Source organism: Puma concolor, chromosome A1 (assembly GCF_028749965.1).
Source record: "Puma concolor isolate L17-30 chromosome A1, mPumCon1.1.hap2, whole genome shotgun sequence".
Classification (NCBI taxonomy): Eukaryota; Metazoa; Chordata; class Mammalia; order Carnivora; family Felidae; genus Puma; species Puma concolor.
In genome coordinates, this window is record NC_141667.1 from 195,496,770 (window position 1) to 195,522,507 (window position 25,738).

A 25,738-nucleotide genomic window follows, 5' to 3' on the forward strand; every position below is an offset into this window, starting at 1 on the left:
AGTATGATAGGAGACCAAAGCGACTGTGACAGTCTTCATTCAGGAGGGCCTCAAATGTAAGAATAAAATGGTGAGATTGGAAAAGTAGGCAGGGACCTAGCATCGGAAGGCTTTGGTGCCATGATAAGGAGTGTGAATCTTGTAGGGAACTACTAGTATCTGTAAGCAATGGAAAACGTGATCAAATTTGCATTTTATAAAAATCCTTCTGAGATCAGTATGGAGAGTTGTCTTGACTTTAGACTCTAGACTTTACAGTGGAACAAAGTTGGAGGTAGATCTTGGAAGTGTTCAGAAGGCTGTAATAGTAGATCAAATAAGAAATGAAGGATTGACCTGGAAGGTTAGAGTGAGGATGCAGAAAGGAGACTGGATCTTCACTGAGATGATATTTGAGTGTACAAGGGGAGGAAAAGACACAGCTGATCTTGGATTTTTGGCTTCATCAGTTAGGTGCCATTTTGCTGAACTAGGGAAAGAGAAATAGGTTTTAATGGGGAAGATGCTGAGTTCAGATTCGGACAAGCTGAGTCTTAGATTATTAAAGAACATCTAAGCAGAGATTTCCAGTAGACAGGCATTAATCTGCCTGAATCCCAGGAGGAAGACCTAAGCTGTAGATATATATTTAGCCATGGTTCCTTATCATCTCAGGGATGTCAATAGAAGGATTGCTCAGGAAGAATGGAGACTATCAGAGGGCTGTTGATTAACCCTAGGCAAATAATAAGAGTTAAAGAAACAGCTGAAGATGAAGAATAATAATGAAGAAGAAGTAGCCAAACAGATACTTAGAACCATACAAGGGAGAGTTTCCTTATAGAATAGCAGAACAAACTCACAATCTATCTCCTTGCTTTTGGTTCCAAGCCTTTCAGGATCTGGCCCCAGGCAGTAAATCTAGTATTTTCCATCTTTGCTCCTCATCTTACTTGAGCTGTTTTGGCTGACTAGAAACAATCCTGCACATTCATACGTTGTTATGTGTCCATTTCTCTCTCATCTTCTCACTGGAGTGCATGTTTCTTCCATTCTTTTCCTCTCCATGCCTAACTCATCCTTTGGAATTCTCTAATGCTTCTACTGCCATGGAATCTTAACTCCCTTCCCTAAGCACAGAAGTATCATCATTCAGCCTAACCTCTAATTAGTATTCAGATTGCAACTTTCTTATGACACTTAGCACATTCTGGTGTGCACCATAGTTATTCATGCACCCGATTGTCCCCCTTAGCAAGAGTGTAAACTCCCACAGACTGAAGAACCCATTCCCCCAAATTAATCTCCACTTGAAAACAGCAAGTGCTTAATAATTATTTGATCAATGATCACATATATTATTTACACTAAATAATAAAGGTAAAATCTTTGAATCTTCTGATGAGAAAAAAGATCTCAGTGGAGGCTAACATGGAAATGCTAACTTATGAAGGACCTGTCTGGAGGTTCTGAGATGTTAGCACATATTGACCAGACGATGGAAAAGCATTTTTCATAAAAGCACATTCATGATACAGAGGCAGAAAGGAGAAACATAATGCTAAGTGTGTTTGCTTCAAGAATTGTTAATATTATATTCTTCATGTTATTCTCATGCAAAAATGGCAAATCCTTGTCTCCTTTTCACCTTCTGCTTTTATAATTTTAAAAGTTAATCTCATGCAATAAGCATGTTAAGGACAAGTACCACTAAAACACAAACACAAAGTATTTTTATTTATCCTGAAGGCAGGGATAAGATGCTATACTGGCAGTTTCTCCACAATGTCCTGCAAATAATTCTAAGCCTTTCCAATTTGTTTTAGCGTATTAAAAGTAAAGCAACCTAGTGGGGCTGTTCATTTAAATAGAATAGGGTTAAATGATAACTTGACTTATCTTTTAAATGACAAAAAATAAAGAAATTGCAAGACCTTTTCACACATTAGATATGTATTGTCATTTATCATCTAGATATCAGGCTAGCAGTGCGAAGTAATAAAACATATCATCGAAAAATGTGCTATAGGTCTGAATCACTCTTTCATTCCACCTCCCAGCTAACTGTAGTATTAAATCAAACAAGCAGAACATTTCCTTAGGCAGCCATTGCCTTTTAATTTCCTGAAGAACCTTAAAATATCATTCATTACAAGTACTACACATATTTGGTTTTTAAAAGTCTCATAAATCAATAGCAGGCTGACTGTAATAATTATTACAAGTTAGTGCATAATTTTCGTGCTGAAGGCTGCATGCAGAACTTTAGCATATGCAAACGAGGCAATTCAAACTGTGTATAGATATTAATATGAAGAAGCAGGTAACGAGGTGCAGGCTATGAATTATGCATCAAGAGTGGCTGATCTTCAATGAGGAAAATGAATTCAGCATGTAATCTAATTAGTGATGGAAGTCTATTACATCTAACTGCAAAAGCAACCGTCCTTGAAACAAATTTATTTACAGTCCATGTTACCACTTGAAACAACTTTGAAATGATGTGTAAGACAACAGCTTAATTGTAAAAATTTTTTGTTTATTTGTTTCAGTTCTAGACCTGGAAGGCCTCCTAAGAGGACTCAAAGTGTCACCTCCCCAGAGAACTCTCATATCATGCCACATTCTGTCCCTGGCCTCATGTCTCCTGGGATAATCCCACCAACAGGTAAGAATGCTGCTCATTTATGCCAAAAATGTTGAAAATCAGCCAATACCATAGTTTTTTATATATGCATATCTATGTTTACATAGGTGCTTATAACCATCAGTTGTGTTTTGTGCACACTAACATAATGTTACCAGTGAGAATTTATCGAGGAATTGCATTGTGGTTATCATCATTTATTTATTTAAAATAAAATGAAGGAAGCTAAGTTGAGCACTGTGCTAGGAGTTATTGTAATTAATCTGCTCACTAATATCAAACAACAAGTGATAATCTCTATTTTCCTGGTAAGTAATGGAAGCTAGGAGAGAATCAAGTGACTTTCCCAAGGTCAATTTGATCAAAACTGTTAGTGGTTATTTGTATCTAGGTCTCTGGATTCTAAATTTATTTTTTTCATTCATAAGAACTCAGAAATAGATTGAAATGCATCCAAACAAGACAGTAACTATGTCAATAAAATATCTCCTATTTTTTCAAACTACAGTGTGAATACATTTCCATTAGAAACATCTGAAAGATGTTTATTACTAGAATTTTGAAAAAGTGCAAGAAAAAGAATTGTCTTGACTGCATAAGTTCCATGCCATAAACAATCTCAATGATGCGCTAAATATAAAAATAACTCATTTGATTTCTACCACCTGGATGTGTTCATTGATTCTTTTATTTACTTACATATGTTTGCCCACTTTCCATGTTTCATCCAGATCCATGAGCAAATTATAATTATAATGATGATGATTTCATTCATTTTTATTTTCTTTAAGTTTATTTATTTATTTTGAGAGAGGGAGAGAGAGAGAGAAAGTGAAAGTGCATGCATGAACGTGGGGAGGGGCATAGAGAGAGAATTCAAAGCAATCTTTGCCTTGTCAGTCAGCTCAGATGCAGGGCTCAATCACACAACCCGTGAGATCATGACCTGAGCCAAAACCAAGAGCCAGACACTTAGCTGACTGAGCCACGTAGGTGCCCTGATGATGATTTTATTTGTTATTAATTCTTACCATCAAAGGAGTTTATTGAGGAGATTTACGTATAAACACAGTTGCCATGTAACACAACTGATACAGGAAGCATAATCTGGCAAGATAAGGAAAGAGTCTTTATTTTTTTCTCTGAATTCCCATATCAGTGTTTTATTTTTGTTATGTAACATTTCTCTTTCTCTGTGCTGTGATACCACCATGGATAATCTGATTTCATATTTCATATTTGATTGAAAGCTATTTAAAAGCATGCCTGTTTTAATTCACTTTTATTTTTGTCACAATATCTGAATAATTCCTTTACCTTTGTGGACTTTTATCAAAAACATCTGTTGAGTTGAATGTAAAGCTATTTGTTCATTCTTTATATATTTAACTCTTTTCCAGGAAGGTACCACAGTATATACTTAACAATAAATTATCTAAAGTGCCAGGGAGAGTTGTATTTTTATGCTAATTTTGCAGATGAAAAATTGAGACATAGAAAAATGAAATCAATAGCTGAAAATGACCCAATTACAGAAATAGTATCATCATTTCCATTTGTTTAATTAGTCATGTTTCTAGTAATTGAATCCTACTGGCTGAAATTCTAATTCCAAATTTGAGATTTAGAAAAGAAATAGGCACGTAAGTTTAGCTGTTTTTATTTAACTAGATAAATTTCCGGAATAAAAAAAATGGGTGATTTTTTTTGTACCACATAGGCTAGATATAACTAAAATATTAACTGTTCATGTTTTATGGTTGAAAGACACAGGGTGCTAGAAGAAAGACCTAAGAATTGTTGACTTAATTAACTTCTCAAAGAACTGTGTTAGGGAGAGTTAAAAAAAATCATTTTAATAATCATTATTCTGTATTTGAAAAGTTTGTGTTGCAGTTATCTTACAGATGAAAGGTATTCTAGATTGTATTCATACTAAGGTAGGGAAGATTTGGTTCCAAATTGTCTGCCAATATTTAATCTTTTGCGGAGAAGACAATAAATAGTTCATTACCAAAGCATTGATGAAATAAGATGATTTTAGCGGAATCTAAGAATAGCAACACCTTACTTAGTTAACAACATTAAGTAACTTTGGGGTAAGTAAAATTTCTAAATAACTTATGATCATATACCAAAACTCAAAATCAACATATTAAGTTATTCTCGATAGACCCCTTTCTGAAATATATTACATACTTCTGTGGCTTGGTGGAACAGAGACACTCAAGATAATTTAAACTTGACTCATTATTGTAGACATTCATTTTTTTTAATATGAAATTTATTGTCAAATTGGTTTCCATACAACCCCCAGTGCTCATCCCAACAGGTGCCCTCCTCAATGCCCATCACCCACCCTCCCCTCCCTCCCACCCCCATCAACCCTCAGATAGTTGTCAGTTTTTAAGAGTCTCTTATGGTTTGGCTCCCTCCCTCTCTAACTTTTTTTTTTCTTTCCCTTCCCCCATGGTCTTCTGTTAAGTTTCTCAGGATCCACATAAGTAGACATTCATTTTTGAAGTAGGATCAATTTCTTATATTTCAGTTGCTGTGCTGTTCTTCTGAGACATCATTTTTGGCTTTTTCTTCCCTTTGTTTCTTTACTTTTGTTCTTCCTAGTATATTGTGAACCCCCAAACCAGAATTTCTTTCAAGCTTATTAAGAATTATGTTGAAAAAGACCTTAAAAAGTCATATTCTAGAGATGGATAAGGAAATAGAGACTCATCAGGAGAGTAAAATGGATGGAAAAGTAGGTCTTAAATTATAGAGCCCAGTGAATGTAAGACAGAGAGCATAAGTTCATTATTACCTATTTCACTTATTTTCTTTTTTTTTTGTTTTGTTTATTTCAAGTTTTTATTTAACTTTTAGTTACTTAACATATAGTGTAATATTAGTTTCAGGAGTAGAACTTAGTGATTCATCACTTACATATAACACCCAGTGCTCATTACAAAAGGTGCCCTCCTTAATACCCATCACCCATTTAGCCGATCTCTCACCCACCTCCCTCCATCAACCCTGTTTGTTCTCTCTAGTGAAGAGTCTCTAAAGGTTTGCCTTCCTCTCTTTTTTATTTACTTTCCCCTATGTTCGTCTGTTTTGTTTTTTAAATTCCACATATGAGTATTTCACTTTGTTTTTTTTTTTTTTTTTTTTTAGAGATTGTCCAAAGATTTGTACCTGCCAGGAGTTTGACTCTTGCACATGAATTATCTTGCTATATTCAATATAATTGGTCTTTTTTGCATAAACTTTTTTAGATGGAGGAACACAGGCTAATATCTCCATTCTTTGGATTATTTACTATCCTTAAACGTTAACTTTAACTGGAAATCTAATGGTCTTGAAGAAATCTTATAATTCTCTAAAGAATGTAGCACTTTCCTCCCAGGGAAAACTTAGTGTATTCAGGGAATATGATGTAATATGAATATATAGACTCTTATGTCCTATGACTTTACTTATATTTGCTACTTTATTTTTCATATTTCTGAGCTTCTTTAAAAAATAAAACATTATTTTTTCTTCCTAAGATGGGGAAGGTGAAGTATGTTAGTTATTATTTTAAATTTATGAAGAAGTTATATATAAATATTGTTGACATTAAGCAAACTAGTTTGATGATGTTTCTACTATGTTTTTAACCTGTAGGTTTGGAATTTTTCTTTTTTTTAATGTTTATTTTTGAGAGAGAGAGAGAGAGAGAGAGTGAGCAGTGGAGGGGCAAAAGAGGAGACACAGAATTTGAAGCAGGCTCCAGGCTCTAAGCTGGCGGTACAGAGCCCAATGTGGGGCTGGAACTCACGAACTGTTCATAACTTGAGCTGAAGTTGGAATCTTTAATATTTATTTCCAAGAATCTATAGTTATGTCAGTATCTTTCAAAGACTTGGAAATCATGTTTCTAAAACTAATAAAACAAATGAGCATTTAATCCTCAACAAAACAAAGAGAGAAAAAACAACCCCTGACCCCCAAATCTCAAATCCTTTCTAAGATTTAAATTGTAACCTACCTGTGAACATTGATCTGTAATTTTGGACTCCCAGTATTACCATTTGAAAAGTATAAACAATGCAAATTTACCTTTGAAGTTGCCAAAATTGTTCTTGTGAAAAAGAAAAATTATTAATTTTGACAAATTTCTAAAATCTATCAATTTGTTCCTAATCATTCCCTCATGTTTCCTTTTCAACAATTGAACACTGGAATTAAATAATAATCTTTCCTGGAGACATCTGTTTTCTCAGGAAAAAAATGGCTATTTTTATGTTTAAAAAAAAAAAAAAAGGCTTTTCCCAGTCCTAATATTATATACTTAGGTATCTATAATTAAAAGAAAAACTTTGAGATTGCTTATCAAGTTTTTATTTGTTATTTTGGTTGCTTGAGTGGGCTTCTATGTAACCTTAGAAGGGGGCGTGGGCAGATGGTGATAATTTCCAAAATTTATGGTTGTCACTGGATGCCATAGCAACCAGAAGTGGAAGTTAATGAAAGAAAGAAGGCTCTTTGTAGAGTCTTACAACGCAGTGCCTCCTGTAGTGCTCTCTACATTTATTTGGACTGAGTACATGTCATAAATCATTTTTGATAACAAATACCAGTTTGGAATAAATTCATCCTAGCAACAGAGTTCCAATAACATTCATACTTTTTATAGAATTGTGTGTATTTTACAATGAAGGAAAAAATTATTTAAGAATGCTAAATACTCCCCTCCTGTGCCAGGAGTGCAATTTGGCTAGCATATTTGGCCATCTTCCTGATTTTATCTTTAGGGCAGAATGCAAACTAGTTTTGGAGTATAATTTTATATAAGTATTAAGAAGTAACAGTGAGTATTTGTATTTGACTTAATTTTTTTTTTTAATATTCTCAAATTGAATGGGTGATTTATAGTTTTGCTTCTTGGCCATATTTTTTTCTCTCATTGTGACCTTCTAGGCACATAACCAATATGCATTCAAGATACAGAAAGCTGTCGTACACACACATGCACTATGCTTAAAAAGTAAGAACTTCTAAGCACAATTTTATCTTTGTGGAAAAGATACTAGACAAGGACAATGTTAATCCAGACTTAATCCCATGGAAACATTCCTTTTTAAAAAACAAAAAGATTATAAGAAAACATTCAGAGGAGTATTTTCAAAGTTTACATATTTTTGTTTTTCTTGCTAAACGCTACTAACTAACCAGCAGCAACCTTTGAACTACCTCTTTTTTGCAATATCAGCATTTATAATATTTTAAATTCATTAAGCCTTTCAACTTCTGAGGAGAAAATTCATAGTGTGGAAGTGTGCCTTGCATGTTGAGGAGTATATTATAACAAATGCATTGTATTCCCTGGGAAGACTCACAAGTAAGGATAACAGAAAATGCACAAGTAAAACAGCCACAAATGGATTGATTGTCTTCCTTAATAAATGAAACATAACAGTGTTCTCAATGCTTTACTCAAAAAGTACAGGTAATATAAACTATTTAAACCATTAATGTTATGTAGTATGTATATATATGTATTGTCATACATTTATATGTGGGGAACATTTGTGAAGTTTAATTACTAGACATTTGAGAGTAGTGCATTTAATTTATCAGTATTTAATACACGTTCCTTTTATATTTTTCTTGAAAAGAAAAATAAAATATCTTTTTTCTCCCTTTAGGAAAGGCCAGCCTAAACAGTAGCCTTCGTCATGTAACTTCTTTAGTTTTAAAACTTTTACTGGATACCGTATTCGTTTCCTGTGGCTGCTGTAATAAATTATCACATATTTGGTGACTTAGACAAATGATAATTTATTTTCTCATAGTTTTGGAGAAGTCCAAAATTGATATTTTGTGCCAAACCAAGGTGTCAGCAGGACAACAGTTGCTGGTGGCTCTTAGGGAGCCTTTGTTCCTTGACACTGAGCTTCTAGTAATTGCCAGAGTTTCTTCTTGGTCTGTAGTTCCCTCACTCTAATTCCTGCCTTTTCCTGTGTGCGTTTATGTGTATGTGTATGTGTATGTGGGTGTGGGTGCACACCTGAATCAAATTTCCTTCTGTCCACCTTGTAAGGATACTTGTATTTAGAGCCCATTAGATAATCCAGGAAAATCTCATCTCCAGATCCTTAACATAATCATATCAGCAAAGTACCTTTTTCCATATAAAGTGGGCATCATTTGGGGGTCATATTAGTTTACCATATCCTGCAAGTGACCAGGCAAGGTACTGTGAGGGACCCCAGCGTGGTGTGGTAGACATGCATAAAAATAGCATTTGGGAGACTTTTGTGATTCTTTTTTGTTCACTGTGGTATCCCAGTATGTAGAATATTGCTTGCCACAGAGCTGATATTTAAAATAAATATTTGTTCAGTGAATATGGCTAATATATGTTTAGTAAAGGATTTTGAGAGGAATTATTATACTTCCAAGGTACAAATTTAAACACTGAAAGTAGCTTAAAAATCCTATTAAGTGTGGTTGGACTCCAGATTAAAGACTCAGTGTAGAGCCTAAAGGAGGTGTATTAATTATTTGGAGGACCATTATTAGTTTGTTTATAGGTTGTTGATGGCTACATTTAATTATATCGACAATTGATGAAATTTCTATCTCCAGATTGATACTCTAGAGAAGTAATATTTATAGGAATAAAATGGCAACATAGAACACATTAGTCTTTGAAGTTCCTGCATATTATATACTATATTATACTCTTAAGGGTTGGAATCCTCATTGTGCCCACAGTATCTTGATATAGAACTAATTTAATACATACATGAATAAAATATAGCTCATAATTTAACTAAATGTACATACAGGTTTGGTATGAGGAACTACATAATAAATATTTTTACATTATTAAATATGTAATGTGCATTAGAATGAAGCATTTCAGTCAAATCACAATATGCCCTGGGTCTATTACTTGCATAATAGAAATTCATAAATGTATTTTTTTCTAAGCTTTTATTTATTTATTTTTTTCAACGTTTATTTATTTTTGGGACAGAGAGAGACAGAGCATGAACGGGGGAGGGGCAGAGAGAGAGGGAGACACAGAATCGGAAACAGGCTCCAGGCTCCGAGCCATCAGCCCAGAGCCTGACGCGGGGCTCGAACTCACGGACCGTGAGATCGTGACCTGACTGAAGTCGGACGCTTAACCGACTGCGCCACCCAGGCGCCCCGTCTAAGCTTTTAGAGCAAAGATCTGTTATTTTTAGATTTAATTAAATAACCACATATTGCTAGACCTTTGGACAGGCTCTCTTCTACTTAATTTAGAAGAAAATTACAGTCCTTTCTTCCCTAATTTGTTTCTCTGGTCCGAGTTTCTATTGAGTGCTATAATCTGACATGACTATACTAGGCCACAGTATACGTTAGGATCTACTTACACTTCTCTCTCAGTAGATTTGAAATAATGAAGTTGCTAATATCCTTAATTGACTAATTGCAAGGTATTATTTGCTTCCTTTTTAGTAATATGTGGCTTTCCTTGACAAAAGGGAAGTTTATTTACGTTAAGAAAAGCAAACCAGGTTTTGAGTCAACTTTTGATTATGATGGTGGATGGTATGTGGATTAGCTACAGCTTTGCGGATTATCCATTTATCATGAGATGCTCAGACAGGGTTCTAATCCCTTGGTTATAAGATATGACACATGTTGTCTTTTCTTGCTCCCTTCAATTTCTTGACCAGTAGGAGGTGCTATTACTATCCCATTTCCCTTCCTAAGAGAAGTTAGAAATACAAATATTGTTGATTCAGAAAAAAACAACAAATATATTTTGAATAGTCCTAGAAATGTTGTAGAAAAATGTCATGGAAAGCAAGATAACAATTGTTTGTGTAGTCTCCTTCTCTGTCCTAGATAGACTGTCCCCTCTGAAGTTACTTTCAAAGCTTCAACTCTTTCCCTTAATGATATGCTCTTGGTTTGTTGTAAGGAGTTCAACCATATCATGCTGGACTTTTAAGATATTTTCTCCATTCATTTGGGGTTAAGTCTTACAACTTCAGTTCTTCTTTATAAAGAAGTGGAATGATCATTGAAAGTGTTGACAGGACCAAAGTTTTCAAGACAACTTGAAAGATGTCAGAATGACAGAAATATTAATAAAGCCTTGCATTCAGTCTCTTAAAACATTTATGTCCCTGGTCATGAATGAACTTATGATTTGATCTGAAAACATTCTGCATGATAAAACCTATGGGTTTTATTTGGTTATGTAATCATATAAACCAACATTGTGATAAAACTTCTGAAAACATTAACTTAAACCTAAACTTAAGTGGATAGGAATATAAAGTCCAGATAGAAGGAAACAATACTACTTTGCTCAACATTCCAGATGACAGCTATAATATGTTCAGTCATGGCACCACAATTTATAATAGAACACTGACAAACTGGTGAGCATTAGAATAGTCTAGATGCTAGGGATTTACATGTTGGTGACGTTTGGTCTCATGAAGACTTACAGAGAGTCTGAAAGTGGATGATAGAGTAGACTCACACTGTACTCTTCTAAAGACAGAAATGTAACTAATGGACAGTAATTATAGAGAGGTCTACATTGGCTTCCATAAAAAAGAGCCTTGCTAACATGGAGAACTATCTAAGAGTAAAGCCTATTAGTCATAAAGCCTTAACTTTCCCTACCGACAGAAGACTTCAAGAAGAAAGAGGGATGAAGAGTTCTTAGCCATAGTTTTTATATTTAATTATCTCTTTTTAGGCCATATTGTTGATGACACAAAAGAGCGTTAGCTTGAAAAAGAAATTATATCCCTCCATGACCATCAGCCATCTATTTCTTATCTTAGTGATCACTGTTAGGGAGCTTTGAAGGTAATTTTGCATTGGAGGGAGGTAGATCAGTAAGATTGTTTTGTTCCCTTCTAATTATAAAATTTGATGATGACATTTCATTTTACTTTGAATTATTCTTCCAAACTTGACATGGAGCCTTTCTACTTAAAGGGTATCCATCCTTCAGGGTCTGTATTCTTACATTCTTTCATTCTTTCAAAAACTTAAAAAAAAAATACTTTTGAGATGAATGATTCAGATTTATAGGCTATCATACTCTTTGTTACCTGGGAATAGTTACCTTGTGGGTAAAACTATGACTATGGTAAGCTGTCAAATACTTGTTTTTCAGTTGAAAGAAATTTTTAAATGCTTATTCTCTTTGCCCTTCTTTCACACGTCCCCCACGAAGGGGTACATAGTTGCAAAACTAATACATAGGAGGAAATGAACAATCCCTGAATGTACCATAGAAGAATACTTATAGCTGTGGTAGGATTTGGAGCTAGGGGTAAAAAAAAATATTATTATTTTAAGTTTATTTATTTTGAGAGAGAGAGAGAGGGAGAGAGGGGGAAACAGCTAGAGAGAGCATGGTGGAGGGGCAGAGAAAGGGAGAGAAAGAATCCCAAACAAGCTCCGAGCTGTCAGCTCAGAGCCTGACATGGGGCTCAAACTCAGGAACCCTGAGAGCATGACCTGAGCAGAAATACGGAACCTTAACAGACCAATCTGCCCAGGTGCCCTCAAAATATTATTTTAATGAGTGAAGACCATCACAAATGATAGTAGAAAGACATGAACCCTTTAAAAAATTTTTTTTTAATGTTTACTTATTTTTGAGAGAGATAGAGAGGAGGAGGGACAGAAAGAGAGGGAGACACAGAATCTGAAGCAGGCTCCAGGCTCCGAGCTGTCAGCACAGCACGATGCGGGGCTCAAACTCATGAACAGTTAGATCATGACCTGAGCCAAGTCAGAAGCTCAACTGACTGAGCCAAGGCACCCCAAGACTTGAACTCTTAAGCGGATTTAAATGAAAGACTTTGACCTTCACTATGAATTACTTTTATTTGGCTTTCTAATTTAAAATATAAAGTCCCCAAGAGAGGAGTCCATTCTTAAAAATCATAGGAATCTTCCAACCACACTTTTTCAATGTGTAATAATTAAGCCAGTCAAACGTTTTGATCCTTCATTCCTTCATTGATGAAAATAATGTTTTTATGATACCAAAATCATTTTTCTCATTGAATTGCCATGAATGTCAAATGATACAATTTATAGCATCATTCTGAAAATGATGAAGCTAGAGAAAGGTTATTATTGTAATTGTACAGGCTGATCTAAGCATTATTGATGATTATTGTTGACTTTCTATGCTTCTATCAACTCCGTTGGATTTAAGAAAAAATTGGTAACTTTAAAAAATGTATAGCTTAGCTATAGAAAGTCTCAGTTTGGTGAATTATTCAAATTCATGTAACTATACTATATAGATATTCCTAACAGATGTAGTTAACATTAAAATTTGTTATTACATGTTTACTTTTCAGGACTTAATGACAATGAATTATTTTTATAAATTTTCATCTGTGAGCATAATAAGCTCTATGGATATGAAATGTCATTGCCACTGTTATATTTTTAAACTGTCATATGTTGCTTTCAGAAATATGCATGCTACAAATGGTAGTAGACCTTAAAAATGGAGATTGGTTTGAATTGATTACAGCTGTATGCTGTGCTATTTAATTGTTGGAAATGAATTGACATATACTATAAAGTAAACAATGAAGCTGGTTTTCAAAATGATAAAACTGTAACCTAATTCAATAAATTGAATCAGATTACACAAACACTTTTGCACTTCATTAAGGAAGTAGTCAGTATAATTAATGTGAGAGCTTTTTATCATGATCACTTGTTGATATATGGCTGAGGATATATATATACAGTAGACTAAACTCTTTCAAGATCTTTGTGCCATTTCACATTTTAACTGAAGTTGCCATAAGCCCTTTTCCTATAGAAGACCACCATGGAATTCTTTTACCTTTGTTGATATTAGAATACAATTTGTAGGTTTTGATTCTTTTTAAAGGACACATATTTTCCAAACAACATGGTATTGTGAGGTGAGTCATCCTGAGGTGGAACTGAAAATCTGGCTTTCATTGTCTTCCTCATCACTTGCTAGCACTGTGACATTGACTAATACTACCTGGCCTCATTTGTTCAATTATCAGACGGTAGGTAATGGTATCTAAGACACCATTTTAAAAGGGGAAAAAAATGCTAAGAGGCTTGTTCGAAGTTTCACTTTTATGTGATACAGTTAGTTTTCAGTTCAAGTTTTCTGACTCCAGTTTACTGGTTATTTTCCTAGATCAAGCTGTCTTGTGAAGTACTTACTTTATCATCTATAAACCAACATAAGATCTGCCATATCTCCTACTTGATAGGATTTTGTGAAGAAACTGATGTAGTACAAAATGCTTTGCAAAGTCTTATAGAGCAAGATGTCATCTGATATTTAGTTTTATTATGATGATTTTCAAAACAGGACTTATGCCTTGTTCCAAATAGAATACCAGTTATTTGCCTCTCTGAGCATATCACTTCTGTGAATAATGGGCCCTCTCTCATATTTATGGCATTAGATCATAATCGTTTCCTCAGGTTTTTAAAAAAAATTGCATTTATATCTCCCAATTAGCTCAAATAAAATATTTTTCTCCTGATAAAATCCTCCTATGTCAATGATTGCTTTTTGACCATCATGATACGTAGAATTTTATGATTCATATTTAATTTATTGAAATGCCTCCTATGTTGGTCCTTTGATGGACTATCATTTTATCAAACATATTACCATCAGGTTTCATTTAAGAAATGCAATGATATGTGGACAGACTATTTTTCTAAATATGTATTTTCTAATGATTTGAGTCTGCTTCCTGGGATATAAGGATATGACTTAAAAAAACAGTGTTGAGTTTTTAAAGATTAAAGGGAATGTGAAACTTTTTGTCTATCCCAAAGGACTATGAAATCTTTATAAGTTGCTATTTCAAGTTACATTTACACATGTAATGTTATATCACCAATATTCTCTTTAAACAAGTACACTATTCAATATTAAAATCAAATGTTTAATCCCTTAGTAATGCATTATTCCCTAGAAGTCAATCTTTTGAGGTGTTCTTTTCTCTGTTAAAACATCTAGTTGGAAACTATTTTCTATATGTGAAAATATAGGATTGTGAAGTCTTTCAAAATATGCTCTCCTATTTGGATACCTTCATTCATCTCTTAAAGCAATAAATGCCCTTTGTATTATCTATAATCTTACAGCACTTGATGAAATCCTTCTAGGGAATTGTATTCAGGAGAGGATATTTAAGAAGAATTGCATGGAACCCATGTTGATTCAAATGAATATAAATGCAAATTTCCCTAAATTTTAAGAAAATTAATTTCTTAATGTTACAATATAACAACATTGTGAAGTTATTTGCGCATGAGATTCATCTCATCAAACATAACCTTTAAGTTACTTATTGAATAAATTGCATTTAAGGATACCATTCCAAGAGAACCCGTTACCATATGACCTGTCCATATGAGTTGTCTTTTTGATTTATAATGGCAATTGCTTTCTCGGCATGGATTTCATGACATAATAATATTCTATGAATTTTTGAAATTACAGTGAGCTTCACATCAATCATCTATAATAAAATACTGTATGTATCAATGAGAGAGGACTATTGGAAAGTAAACACTTTAGAAATATGAACTTGCCCGAAATGCCAATATTGTTATTTTAATGAAACAGGCAGGGTGCTTCTTTTGAAATTCTCTAAATTGATCATAAAAGTGGTCAGGATCATCCCTCCCATTAGTACACAACCTCATATTCTCAACAGTAATATTCATTTTCCCTTGAATGTGTCAACTGTCCATCCAGCTAATTTCGCCTAGACTGCTGTTGTTCTTGGCCTGAATTCAAGGAAATCTATTGCTTCTGGGGTTCCTAGACATTAATGTCTTGAATTTCAGGATTATAATTAAACACATATGACATCGACTACCATTACCTGTCCATGTTTCTTTTATCTGTAAGAATCAGAGATATTTAAAGTGAGATCTTAACAATGTAAAGAGTTGAATGTGTTGCTCTGCTGTTCTGTTAGTGTCTCGTCACAAAATATTACTGGAAATATCTTGAGTTATAGTCTTCTATAAATAAACATTTATAAAAAATTCTATAAGAAAAAAATCTGTACCTAGAATTTTCCATCAGCAACTACTTTATTTTTTACTTGATCTCACTTAAATGCCACCTTAATAAGCGTGTGTAATTCTTCATTAACTTGACTTATTTTCATGTCATCTTTTCATTACTGATCATTACCTATTCAACTGGTTTCTTATTTCCTCTATAAGTTGCATGGGTTCTTAAAGTGAAATGTGCCTTTGTTAAGTAACGCATTCAGAAATCATTTTGGAATACATTCAAAGAGAACTTTGCTTTTTAGAAAAGATTTTTAAAAGCTTATTCTAATTTATCTTAATCATGTGGCTTAGAAGAGCCAGGGCCAGTTTGCAGATGTAAAACACACACAAAAAAGAATGTTTTTGCATGTGAAGAAATATTTCAGATTTGCTTCAAAATAGTTGCTTGAATTTATCTATGTGATATTTCTCGCTACATGTTTCTTTTATAGGTGCAATTGCAGTTAGGATGTAGATTTGCTATAAGACTTTGTACGTACTATGCAATGGAAAGAAACAAATCCAGCTTACGAAATATATACACATTTTACTGACAAATTTCAAGCACTTTTATATATGGAGTCAATCTATATGTCTATACTTTCACTCTGTGTCTTCAGTTGTTGGCTCGGTATCTGGTCAAAACACTGTTAAATTAAAAATAATTTAATAAATCTATACAGGTAATGGGTTAAAATCAGGAGTGCAAACATTTATATATTGAGTAACTACTACACGGTAGGAACTTTACTAATTCCTAAATACGTAATTTATTTCTTGTGTCAATGATGAAGGAAATCTTGTTTACTCCATTTTACATATAAATAAACTAAGGCACATATAATTTAAATAACTTGCTTAAATTGAAGAAAAGAGCTCACTTGGGGATTGAACTCAGGGATGGATAATTATAAACTCTGTTTTCACTCTTTCATCCATATTATTTCCAGGGAATGCAATGGTCTCTTTAGATACCACCTATATTTTGAGCCCAGTAGAAACAAGATGAATTGAAATAAAGTTTTGCTTTTTTCTTTAAGGGTAGACTCAAATCTTATAGAACACTTCAAATTTTCATTAACATACATAATTTGAAAAAAATCACAACACAGCACAGCACAATAACTTTTCACATCCAACATATTGTACATAAATCAGTTCTTGTAGGCATTCTACTTACTAGCCTAGATTGTATCACCTTGATGAAATTTCTCTGCTAATACTGGGTGGAAGCTTGAGTGCTATTAAAGAATAGTTATATGGTAAAGAGTTGAGATGTTCAGTGCCATGATTCGGAAGCTTAGTATAGAAGACAAAAAAAGGATAGAGTGAGAGATGTTGAAAATTATATTTCAAAATTCATGATCAAGCTTAATTACTTAATAATCCACAGTGTTTGAATTTTAATTCAAACATAATTATGACTGATAATTAGAACCTGGCTATCCCTTTCTTAAGCATTTGTGGAAAAACCTATTAATTAGTTTTTTTGACATTACGTTTTGCTAAATAATGTAATGTAAACTTACTAACAAGTTGTTTATGCTATTAAAGTTATTTCTGAACTTTATAAATGCTTAAGCGCAGTATAGTGTTACTGGAAGTACCAAGCATACTATTTTACCCTAAGTAATTGAAAAAAAACAATTTTTTAACTTTTGTTAATCATTCACTCTGGTGCGTCTTCACTTTCCTTAATTATTTATTTGTTGTAAATTTCTGTGTTATTACTTATTTGTGCAACCGATAAATTACCGAGTGGAAGCAATGTAACAATTGGCATCCAAGGGCAGTTTACTGCAGACTCTGGCTCCGAGAATTATAGAAGTACTTTCCACTGTATTTTATGAAACACTAAACCTTGATATAATTGGCAAAATAGTTGAAGCTATATTTCAATTATTTAATTCTTATGTTATTACTATAATGTTTTGGAAAATATAATTCCTCTATGTCTTGTGACACATATTTCCTTTTTGTTAATACTGATTCCTTGCTCACCTACCTACTAAATATGTTCCAGAATATCCTATGTCTTGCTACTTTTCAAAATACGGTGTGTCAGTTGTTTATAAATATACTGTAACCATCTCAGAATTATTTTAAAACAAATAAGGTGAATTCACAATTAGACCATTAGTATCACTCTAAGTTTCATACCAATCTTCAGAACCTAGTTTCTGATTTTCTCTTTTTCCTATTTGCATTGTATCTGTAATAATTGTGAGCACTTGAATTTTTATGATTTCATATTAAGATCTCAATGAAATCATTTCATTAATTTATGGCTATTAAACATTTTAAATTCTCCGCATTAATCTGTCCGTGTTTTTTCATATGAGCCCAAGACTCCCAGACCTGAATTATTATCCTCTCAACCTAGTTTTTTGCTTTCTCCTCTTCCTTTGATTTTTTGTTATTCTGCTCCATCCTGTTTCCAAAAGGGGACAGAGTTGTTTCTGAAATTCACAAGAAGTTTAGTCTTCATAGAAAAATGAAACTACAGAAATTTTTATTTTACATTGAATCTCAAAATCCAAATGAAAGATTTGAATATTAGGACCTTGACTTGACTCACCTCTGCTTAATTTTGACAGTTGTCTTAAAGTGAATTTAGTGTTTAATGAAATTTTCTGGACTGATAACTCAAGACCTGAAGGGAACAATTCTAGTAGTGAGAAAGTAATTTTCTGGCCTAATTACACCTTCGACCTCACTACAAAGTCTGTCAACAAAAGTGCCAGGTTTGATCATGATTTTTTTTGACGTGTATTCACCAATCTACTTCCCACAGGAGACTTTTAACAATAGCATTTGGTATTTGCAACCTACCTAAGATTTTACATCTGGGAATCAAACCTCAATGTACTGTTGCCAATAAGCAATTCACTTAAATCCCTTTTGGATTTGAAAAATTGTATGAGTGTTAATGAACTTTGCATATTGTTCTCTTTGGAACTCTGCATGGATATATTATTTGAGATGGGCATGCAAATCATGTCGAAATATTAATAAATGAATGTTGAATCGGTTTAAATAAATGAACAACTGAAATGTCTGGAATGTATTTCTTTTCTATGTTCACTCTAAAAGCCCAGTAGAAATCGAGTATTTAATAGTTGAGAATCTGTAAAACTGGGCTCTAAATTAAGGGGATATGGGTCCTTGATTAACCTAACCACTAAATATATGTATGACATTAACAATTCCTTAAATTTCTGAGCCACTGTTTCCCTGTATTTCAATGACCAACAGCTTATGTTTAATTGTTTACTCTTTAAACCTTGACTCATTTCTCCAATAGCCCTGTGACTAGAAGATATTTAATCTGCTCATTAATCTGTCCATGTTTTTTCATATGAGCCCAAGATTCCCAAACCTGAATTATTATCCTCTCAACCTAGTTTTTTGCTTTTTCCTCTTCCTTTGCTTCCTTTTCTTTCTTCTTGAGTTTTATTTAAAACAGTTTAAATGTCAAGGTTATTAAGAAAACCTTGTGTTTAGCAGAGGCTAAAATTTGATTAGAGAAACAAAGTAGCAAAAGATAACAGATTAATGTTCTCATATTATTGTCTCTGCTGTTTCTGATTTTAATTCCTCCATCTACTTTTCTCAGAGAGGTTACACACACATACACACACACACACACACACACACACACACACACACACACTTAACAGAGATCTCTAATATCTAAATCAGTAAGGGATATGTAGTCATTAACTACAGTATCTTAAACTCATAGCTAATATGAAACAAATATTTGTTACATTTGTTATCATCAAACATACTCATAACTATATCAGAAGTCATTTGTGTAATTTACACTTAAAAAATTTTTTTTATGTTTATTTTTGAGAGACAGAGAGAGACAGAGTGTGAGTGGGGGAGGGGCAGAGATAGAGAGAAACACACAGAATCTGAAGAGGCTCCAGGCTCTGAGCTGTCAGCACAGAACTGGACACGGGGCTCGAACTCACAAGCCATGAGATCATGACCTGAGCTGAAGTCGGATGCTCAACCGACTGAGTCACCCAGGCACCCCTAATTTACACTTTAGAAAGGTTGGTTCATTGCTATATTTAACAGATACTTATCATCAGTTTTAGCAGTTACAAAGATGAATGATATTGCCACTCAATAAACTGTAATTGAAGGTACAAAGTGATAATTACCAAAAGAGCTATACAAAAGTACTGTATGTTTTCTAAAGAAGAGAAAAACCAGAGGTTAAGGGGATGACCATTGTCATCATTGTGGAAAGCAATATTTGATTTGACTCAAAAATTCATTTGTATATTACAAGTGTGTGAAAAATAAATTTGATAGCATTTTTTGTGTGTGTGGAAAGATAAAAATAGGGTTTTACATTGTTTATAAAGAGTGACGTGACTGAAGGTTCAAGTCAATCATTGGCTGATTAATGAATACGCAATTTTCTTAGTAATTGTTACCATCTATTGGGATTTATTATATTTTAGTTACTAAGCCCTTTTACGTATATTGGTATATTTTTAATCTATATAATATGTCTTTGGGTAGTTATTATGGTTTCCATTTTACAGATTAGTAAAATCTTGGCACTGATTTTCCTTGCCCTAGATTGCTAACTTGACTGCTAAGCCTGTCTCCTAAATAACTTATGCAATAGCCTTGCATGCTTATCAGCAGCATTGTGTCCATTTAGGTTATTAATTTGAACATGATTAAAAAAACATGTATTCACCAGTCCATTCCACCCCATATATTTCAACAATAATATTTGATGTTTTCAACCTAAGTACATTTTTTTTCATTTGCAAATAAAACCTCAAAGTATTATCATCAATATGGTGATTCACTTAAGTCCATTTAAGTTTGAAAAATTATGCGGGTGCTAATGAGCTCTAAATAATGCATTGTTTTGATAGCAGACTTGCTTGCTTAGACCGTTTCAACAGTATTGTGTCCATTTGTGGTTACTATGTCTTGAGGGGTCATGATAGAAAACTACTGGTCCAAATTGTGTAATCAGAACTGGAAATTATTAGGGGCACCTGGGTGGCTCCATTGACCTTTCAACGTTGGCTCAGGTCATGATCTCATGGTTCATGAGTTCAAGCCCTGCATCAGGCTCTGTGTTGACAGTTCAGAGCACAGAACCTGCTTTAGATTCTGTTTCCCTCTCTCTGCCCCTCCCCCACTCACGATCTGTCTCTCTCTCTCAAAAATAAATAAACATTAAAAAATTTTTTTAAAGAACTGGAAGTTATTTTCTTAAGATTGTTTGGAGGAAATTAGGATATTTAGAGAAGAAATGGGGCTTGGGGAAGCATGGGCACCGTCTTGGATATTTAACAAAAGATACAGATTAATTCTCTATTGTTCTAGAAGTTAGGACTGGAAAAGTGAGTGTCATTCATGCAAGAGAAAGACTCAAAGGGGAAAAAAAAGAAGTTCCAAACATAAGCTCACTGAAAAACTGTAGACTACTTGGCTTTAATATCTTTAAATGCCTTATTTAAATGCCTTGAGTGTTTTCCCTTAGGTGTGTTGTAGAGGTTTTTTGTTTGTTTGTTTGTTTGTTTGTTACATTTAGGATAAGTTTACAAGTATTATTATTATTATTTATTATTATTGTCAGTTTCAAGATTCAATATGCTGATGAAATAAAAATAAACTCAATTTCAAGGGATTATTTTGCCTAAAACTTTTCATTTGGTATTTTATTTTGGAAATATAATCTAGCAAGTTGCACAAGTTTTTATTCCTTTTCAGTATTATGTGAAAACAATTGAGTTGTTGATTAGTTGTTTGAAATCTGAAATATGTAGATTTGATTAAATCAGATTTAGATGTATTAACTTGAATGATTTTATACGTGACTATTTGAGTAATATTTCATTGGTCATTCCATTGTGCAGAAATAGCTGTAACATTTCAAGGCACAGTTTAAGTAATGTTCTTTCTTCTTTCCTGATGCTTAAACTTATCCTCTGACAGATCCAGGCAACAAAAGAACAAAAATAGTATGTTTCACCTAATAAATTGAATTTAAAAGGTCCCAGGAAGTCGATTTTGCTGTGTGCTAAGACATTTGCCAGGGAGTAAGTTCCTATTTACTCAAAATACAACAATGTAGCAAAAGCATGTTACATTTTAAAATAAACAATTAGTAAAAACTTATGGAGAGATTTAAATTATCTCTTTGTTTTTCACTGTTTAGATTCTATTCAATAATGATCTTATGTCCTTTTTCATTATTATCATCACTATTATCCATAATTCTCGCCAAACCATTTTACATCCATCACTAAGTATTGGATATTTGCACTTGAATTTCCTGTTGTCATCTCAAACTTGTCAATGACTAAAATTGAATCCATTATTATTTCTTTCATACCAAACTTGTATGATTTCTCTGTTTTTCTGAATGGTAATTTCTGTTTTTAAATAATCACGCAAGCTAACAAACTAAGAGATTACTATAACTGCTAAGGCCTTCCAACATAACAAAAAGCAGCTTACACATAAAATAGAAAATTATTTTAAAGATTCATTTAAAAAAACTCTAGCTTATTTTTTTAAGCATTCATATATTATATCATATTAACTCCTGACAGCTTTTAATGGTACAGAATAAAAGGCCATTCACAGTTGAGGAAATCGGGTCTCGGGTTTGCTGCTCAGGATCAGAACAGCTCGAAAATGGCAGAGTAAAAATTGGAAACCATAACTCCATGCCTGTGCTCTTTCTACTGTATCCACTTGAGGAGCCATTATTTTCTCAAGCCCCAATGTTTGCTTACTTTATTCTTAGTAAAAATAGAATAGTTTGTGATTTATAATAACTGTAGATTAAATTATTACTAAAAATATTTCTGATGGTTAAACCTCAAATGAACATATATATTTTATGTCAGATCTGAAATATCGACATGCTATATGGTCAGAACCCTTGTATATAATTATAACCCTTCTAACATTAAGCAGGTGACTGGACTAAATATAAGTCAGGCATAAAATGCCCTGCATGTAGCTACATAGTGAATCAAGCAAATTATCAAACGGCAGAGCTCGTTTTGTGCTCTGGGCAATTTCGGCTGCCAGCACTTATACATCAAAACTTCACTCAATGTACGATTGATTTTATTTTATTTTGTTTATTTTTAATTCCCTACAGCAAGCTGTGTTAGTTTTGTAGAATGCTGTCTGCATCATTAGGTTCCTAAGAAATTATAGTTGTTTCAGTCATGGTTGACCAAAATATTATTCCCTTCCTATAGACCACGGATATTAGTTCTTGGATGGATACCACTGAGCTGAAATTGTGTAAGGCCAGTGACTCAAATACACAACACACAGAGAGAAGGCATCAATGTTATTAGAAATATGAGCATCCGAAAACTAATGCTGTAAAATCAGACAGCCAGTGTCCATTAAAGATATTTTCCAGTTCAAGGAAAGAGGTTCAGATTAAAGTATGAAAGTCCAGTCTTAAGGCAGGAATGAATTCCTGTGTAACATGATACATGTCTTCCTTTCACAGTTGCTTTTTATGTTGCTTTAAAACATGTCAAAATAATCCCCAACAGAGGAGCCTAAAAGGAATGTCAGCTCTGTGGTTATGTAAATCGAATTGAGTGCTTTACAGCAGGTTTAAGATTTTTATAACTCAGAAGTTGTTAACAGCCAGCTGGTTTGTATCTGTTTTTTATGGTTATTCTTGTCATATGCAGCCTCCACAATTTTTAATTATATTTTATGGTATGTGTTTTCCTCCTCTTGAATCCCTTAGCCACTCTTTGCTTCACAAGATATTTTCCACTGGGAAGGGAACAAGCACAGCAATGGGACTCCATCATTGGAAATACAGTTGTATAATTACTTATCACTAACAGCTCTACAGTGTGAAATTCAAGTAACTTTCCATTGCAAATATATAACCTTTCATCAGAGCATTGAAATTGCTTTCATGTAACAATATCTGTTTGTAAGTCTGTGTGTTGCCCCACTTCTAAGTCAGAAACATGATGATTATGCCCCATCTTTATATTCCAAGATTTTAAAAAGTGATATACAGATCTTTCTCCCTTTCATTCTTCTTCCTCCCTCCCTCCCTTCTTCCTTCCTTCCTTCCTTCCTTCCTCCCTTCCTTCCTTTCTTTCTTTCTTTCTTTCTTTCTTTCTTTCTTTCTTTCTTTCTTTCTTTTCTTTTCTTTTCTTTTCTTTTGTCTGTCAGTCTGTCTTGTTCTTGTTCTCTCTCTCACCTTCCTGTTTCTCTCCTTCCTGTCTCTCTTCCTCCTTCTCTCTCTCTTTCCCTCTCTCTCACCCTTTTGGTATTCATCATGTCAATTAATTTCTGACTCGGTTAAGTTCTAAATACATTGTTTTCTAATTTTGACTACACAGAAATATAGTAACTGCCTTGATTTTTTGGTTCTAAGAAGCTCATACTCTGGTGAAAAGGCGTTGCTTATATTCCCAAAGATAGTAATGAATTCTCCTGAAATTTTTGACATCCTAATTGAAAAATGGGGCTAGTATTCAGATTTTTCTCTTAAGAAAAATAAAGTGTTTTGAATTTGAAAAGAATATTTTAAAAATTAAAAAATGTGAGCATTTATCAAGGAACTATTTGTGTGCATGTTTAACAGAAACAATTTTAGAGACTCCCAAATCTTTGAAATGATAATTCCTTTTGTGATTTTAGTCCTTTAAAAAGTGAAAATATGACAGCCAAATCTATCCTCCAGATTGCAGAATTCTTAGTTTTTAGAATACAATGGTATAAGTTTTAGACATTTTATTAATCCAATTAAAGTATATTCCTGCTTATATTTCATACATGATAAGAATATTGGGGACAAGTGAAGGAGATTAAAGCAAGTGACTATTCTTTGATAGACATTCTATAAATATGCACTGTATTTTGATTATTCAACTTCCAAATCAGTTTGACGCTGTCATAAGAAATATATGATGCATAATATGCAATGGAAACAAAAATGTATTCTACTATTGCATCCTAAGAACTATTTATATAATTTAATTTTATTTCTTTGGTAGGATAAATCAATATGATTATTACTAACAACATTTTCGACATTATACCTTTCAGTGACTTATATCACAGTTATGCCAGTTTTTAAAAATGTTTATTTATTTATTTTGAGAGAGAGATGGAGTGTGAGCAGGGGAGGGGCAGAGAAAGGGAGACAGAGAATCTCCAGCAGGCTCTGCACTGCCAGTGTGGAGCCTGATGCAGGACTTGAACTCACAAATCATGAGACCATGGTCTGAGCTGAAATCAAGAATCAGACTCTTAACTGACTGAACCACCAAGGCACCCTGATATACTATTTTTAAAGTTCATTTATTTATTTATTTGAGAGAGAGAAACAGAGCACATGAGCCGGGGGAGGGGCAGAGAGAGAGGAAGAGGGAAAATACCAAGCAGGCTCTGCACTGTCAGCTCAGAGCTGAATGTGGGACTCGAACTAATGAACCGTGACATCATGACCTGAGCTGAAATAAAGAGTCAGACACTTAACTAAGTGTGTTAAGCCACCAGGTACCCCACTGAACACATTCATTTTAGTGGTAGAGTTTTTAGTAGAAGTTAGTCTTTTTTTTTTTTCCCTTAGGACTGGCTATTTAAATACATTTTTATTGACTTTGTCTAGAATTATTTGTTCTTAAGTGTGCCTTTGAAACTAAATTAAACCCATGAGGTCAACCTATATGTTAATTATTTTGAGATTTTGTGCATAATAACGTTCGCACTGTGTGTGTGTGTGTGTGTGTGTGTGTGTGTGCCCACGCACATGTGCCAGAAAGTCAAATGAGCATCACAGGAAATTGTGAAAAAGGATAAAGGAGAAGCATTTTTTGAATGCCAGCCATATACAAGGCACTGGGCTAGGAGGCATGTTATATCCTGCCCGTCATTCACTTCTCACAAGAATCCTCTATGGTGAACGCAGTCAGTCACATTTTATCACGAAGAATCCAGGTCTCATGT

General features: G+C 33.6%; 1 protein-coding gene across 2 annotated transcripts in view; it reads left to right on the plus strand.

The window, feature by feature from the left end:
* The window catches only part of DACH1 (dachshund family transcription factor 1), a 436,159-nt gene that overhangs the window by 187,402 nt on the left and 223,019 nt on the right, over positions 1–25,738 (plus strand). For both annotated transcript variants that reach the window (XM_086710704.1, XM_086710712.1), the window contains exon 2: positions 2,532–2,647. In XM_086710704.1, the coding sequence (XP_086566830.1) occupies positions 2,532–2,647 (116 nt within the window). The remainder of the gene's footprint in view (positions 1–2,531; positions 2,648–25,738) is intronic.